We start from the raw sequence: 4,958 nt of genomic DNA on the forward strand, positions 1-4,958 counted from the left end.
CATGAGTGAGCTGATGCTCATAGACAGTTGTTCTCTCTATGTGCTGGTGGTATTTAGAGACGTGGCTTGACAGCTCAAGTGCAGCCTCTTTTGGGACAATGGGTAGAGCTAGCAGAGGTTTAGAATAGGAATCGGTTTTTCTTGGTAGCCAGAGGCTGAGTTAAGATTTGTTGGGAGCTGGCATTAGCAGTTTGGATCCAACTTAGAATCAGTGAGAGATGGATGCAATTTATTGAATGTTTTACACCCATTGGCTGGTTACTAGGATTAAACACAGTCATGTGAAAACTAAAGAAATCAAATCCTACTCTTTGAAAAATACCCTCGTAATTGAAAACTTCTTGTACATAGTAGTTTGTCGTGTATCTTTGCAATTTTACTTTCACTGAACTCTGAAAGCCCCATCTCTACCTTATTATGCTCGAGTTTACCGAATGTGCAGACATTTATCAAATGGGCCATCAGTAGCCGTAGAAATGCAGTAGTATATCCAAGTTAAAATTCTTGCTTTGATTACTACAAATCCATGGAGCCCTTGGGTCCAAAGCTTCCACTGAAGCACAGCTATTTGCAAATAGATTTTTATAGCACATTAGTGCTGGAGGAGAGTCCAAAGAAAATAGTCCTTTTCAATATTAGAACCAGCTGTGACTTTCTTGTGCTGATGACTCATTCATTTTTTTTTTATAGGGTGGGAGAACTAGGCAAAAGACACACAGAGTCTTATTCAAGACGTTGTTTGTTTTGCAAAGGGTATCCTAGCCACAAGCCAACTTGATCATACCAATACGCAACTCATGTTTATTTAAAACTTTTTTCTTTTAACAGTTCCAATTATAAAAACAGAACCCACAGATGACTATGAGCCTGCTCAAACCTGTGGACCAATGAACCAAGGCTTAAGCCCTCTCTCTAAACCGTACTACAGCCAGCAGATCATGATGCCCCCTGATCCTGGTTCGTGCCTCGTGGCTGGCTTTGCCTCCTGTCAGCAGAGAAACGCCGTGATGTCACCCTCTCCCAACGCAAGCCCCAAGCTGCACGACCTTTCGTCCTCTCCTTACAAGTGCATCCCCAACCCGGGCCACAGTCACCTCGGACTTCAGCAGCCCGCTGGAGGTGTCCCCACCATACAGGAAGTGCCAAGGTCTATAGTTGTGCACCCAAGCTCCCCCGAGCAATCATCTCACATCATGCTGCAGCCGCAGGTGAGTCAACATCTGAGCAGTAGCTGTCCCCTTGGTTATCAACAAACACTCTATCCCAACAGTCCCTCTTCTCCAGTTCCATCTGTTACCCAAGAGCCAACCTATTTGCAGTCCTGCAGTCCAACTCACTCATCCATAATGGGTCAACAGCAGCAGCAACTGCCGAAGGTTCACAGAAATGAGTCTCCAACAACCCAACCACTGTCATTGCCAGAGTTGCATGAGGAAAGTAATCATAATTTGGCCCCTATTCCTGTAACGATCAAGCGAGAACCTGAGGAATTGGACCAGATGTACCTGGATGATGGTAAGTCTTCCGCAGCATAGGTTTGCGTTCAACCATGTTGCTATATCAGTGAGTTCCCTTAACCCCCTCCTCCTTTTGAATACTGGTGGAAAAAAGTTCGATTAACAGCCTGGCGGAATGGTGCGGATTTTTGCTTGGATTGTCTCTGTATGGGAAAGGGCTCTTTAATTTCATTTGCAATAATGAAACCATGTTATCTAAGCATTAAATGCTGTTAGTTACTGTAGAGCTAGCTGCATGACCAATAGCTATGTTGCAGTAATCTTAACTGTATGGTCTCGGCTTATGCCCATACCAGTGACCTGTGGAAGTGCAATGAAAACATATTTAACATTGTGCCATCCATAATGCAGTGAAACATCTGATGTGTGAATCTGTTCACTGGAACTAAATGATAAACTGCTCTACTTCAGTTGGGAAGGTTCAAATTAAAAATGGAGGCACATCTTTCAGCGGAACTTTTCAGTCTGGTGGCATCTACTTTTTCTTCCATTCTTACTGTGGACTTGCTGCTGCTTTTATTTTTTCTTTTTTTTTGCTTTTGTAAGATTCTATATGTATATGTATTCTGCATGCACCACTGAAAAGTTAAAATGCTGTGATGAACTTGTCAGACTCTAGTTTCCAAAGATTTATTACTTGAAAGTAATAAAAGGGATAATCTGGAATTTGATTATGTGACCTCACTGAACTGTGATTTAGCACTTGCTGCTAAGTATCCCAGTAGTATTCTGGACCCTCACCTTAATGCAGTACGTGAGTTCCCTTCCAATAGCTACATAACTTTATATGACATACCATGCTATTCGAAGAAGAAATGCCTTTGAAATGGCTGCAGTGAAGCTAATTGGTGCCAAGGAACATCTGAATGCGATTGTCTTTCAGGGAGAATTTAAAGACAATTCATCGCGTTGTGTTTAAAAAAAGGACATTTATTCATTCTATTTTAAACAGCATGATACTCACTGAATTGGGATTACAAATGAATATTTTGGAGCTTGAGTAGCAGTCTTTTGCTTTTCAACTCTAGGAAAATTATTTCTCTTAACAGAAGTTATTGTTCATTACATGATAGACAGGTCTAAGGAATTTTTCCTAATTAGGAGTTCAGTTCACTAAAGTTTTGCACAACACATCTTTTGTGACAACGTTTTCTCCATATAGCGTGCATTTTTATGACATATCTATGCTGAAAGGAGCAAGATTTCAACAAATTGAACAAGAAATGTACACAAACCAAAACAAAAAGCCATGCCCAAATTTTGGTTTTGAGAGAAACCAGAAGTTATCTATGGAAGGAAGAGAATACAGATAAAATCTAAACCTAATCTGTAGATGTCTCTCTAGAAAAGCACAAGAAATGGGCAGTCTTTCTGCCTTACTTCTCAAAAATCCAGCAACCACTTCTCTGACAGTGCTATGGAAGCTGCCTTTGACTGGTCTCTGCTGGAGAGACAGGACTGCGGCTCGGGGTTGAAGGGTAAAGCTCCTCAGCCATGTCTACTTCAAGTTTCTCCTGGAGAAGCAGAGGAACTTTGCTACCATGTGGTCTGAGACAGTTTTTAGTTTTTTCAGCAATGCTTATTCTCTCTGACAAAGCATAAATGGTTCAGTCTTTACCCTCATCTTTCTTCGGTCTCCTCTTCTGGACACGCACACCCCCCAATCCTCTGACAGATAATCAGAAGTAATTGTAGAAGCCACCATGTACATCTGCACTGATACTTAAAGTTGGCTTTGAAGATGTCTTCAACTAGCCAAATCCCTTTGGCATCCAGCAGGCTATCAAAATCGTTCTGTGGCTGACCACAAGAACCTATACACCAAGAAAGAATTCATAGACATAACAGTCATGGTAACAATATATAATAGAACAAAATTAACTTACGTAGTTCCAAAAAATTGGACACCGCCAGTTCCCTCTAAGGGTGGTAATCAGAAATGATAACCAGAGGAAGTCTGTCTTCTCTGTCTAAACTGGTATTTAAGTTTGTCTCAAGGGTCATGCTGATGGAGCGTAACCCATGTGAGCTGCCCTTTCCTGGCCATGCCTTATCTCACTACCTGAAGAAAACATCATCCACTCTATGTTTAGTGTTGACAAAATGAAGCCCTTGTACAAATCAGGAGTGGACTACTACTATCTTACTTGTCTCAGTATTTGGGCAGTAGAGAGAGAAAGTATGTGGCAGAGGGGCTTAAGGCAGAAAGCATGTCTTCTGGGACTTGTGCTGGCCAAGACCCTCTGTTCAAACCATGCAGAGCCCCGACATGACTCAGTCATATAGCACAGGGGCACAAAGCTGTGGGTCAGGCTGGAAGCCCATTTAGGTCTATGCTATATGCATTTCACGGAGGCATCCTTACCACCACCAGTGCAGACATTGGTTTCACATTACATTTAATCTGATGTAACTGCAGGCTCCCATGGAGAAGGTGGCCTCAATCCATCTTGCCCTTAGCCACATGTTCTTGCTGCTTCCTTTGAGTCATATCAATTGATTATGGAGCGGCAGAGCAGGCTAATGGAAAATTAACTGCCAAAAATAGCAAAACCCACATAGTTTTCCACTGGGTTGGCTCATGGAACCACATCGCCTGGGTCCATAGCTGGGTCCAGCCCACGAGAGGGGCAGGAAGCCTGTTGCTATGGGTCAAGGAGTGCAGTGGGACCGCTCTTGGTGGCAGCAGCCCACCCATAGGCCAGAGTAAGTGTGACTTGAAGCCACATCTGATGTCATCTTAACCTCCCCAGCAACTATCTAATCAACTCATCCTGTTTCGGTAAAAAATCCCCTTCTCGTGCTCACCTATTAGTGATGGAAGGATGACATCTGGGCTGCCTCGCACAATCTCAAAGGGCAGTTTGGCCACTGCAGTGACTACCTGGAAACCACCAGTAATTGCTCCTGGTGCCCTGGTAGTTGCTGGCCACTGAGATCTGCACTGAAAAGGCAAAGCACTCCACGTATGCAATGCCTTTGTGCCTGGTGCCATTTCACTCGGACCTCTGGCCATAACTGTGGGAATAAGGGAGAATGGGTTTTGCAGAGTGGCTGTTACCAAATAGGAACAACTCATTTTTCATGTGCTTGATTTTTTTGGGGAATAGGAGCTTTGAAGCCATCGCCATTGTTTCTTGTTAGTATCATATCCATCTTTAAGTGTTTTCCTTGTTGGAGGACTGGGTAGGATATCTGTGCTTTATGACCATATTCTGAAAACCAGAATATTAAATCATACCTGTGAGTAAGGACAGTTACTCTCTTTTTTTTTTAAATAGATTGCTGCACTACCTCTTTATCATTTGCTCACTGATTCAATTCAGATACCTTCATACGGCATGATTTAACCTTTTTTTCAGTATTTTTTCAATCTTTACATCTGAGAACAATATGAAAGCCAGAGAGGTCAGATGTACTTGCCTGCTACTCTTAAGCATA

At 42.6% G+C, this 4,958-nt stretch overlaps 1 protein-coding gene across 1 annotated transcript; it reads left to right on the forward strand.

Moving 5' to 3' along the window:
• Window positions 1–828: 828 nt before the first annotated feature.
• Window positions 829–1,515, forward strand: LOC104168613 (nuclear factor of activated T-cells, cytoplasmic 1-like; the record flags this gene model as incomplete). The annotated part of the gene is made up of 1 exon (XM_009709263.1): window positions 829–1,515. A coding segment is annotated over one exon (687 nt), but the record flags the coding sequence as incomplete, so codon positions are not given.
• Between the last annotated feature and the right edge of the window lie 3,443 nt (window positions 1,516–4,958).

This window comes from Cariama cristata, unplaced genomic scaffold (genome assembly GCF_000690535.1).
Source record: "Cariama cristata isolate BGI_N322 unplaced genomic scaffold, ASM69053v1 scaffold731, whole genome shotgun sequence".
In the NCBI taxonomy this organism is placed as follows: Eukaryota; Metazoa; Chordata; class Aves; order Cariamiformes; family Cariamidae; genus Cariama; species Cariama cristata.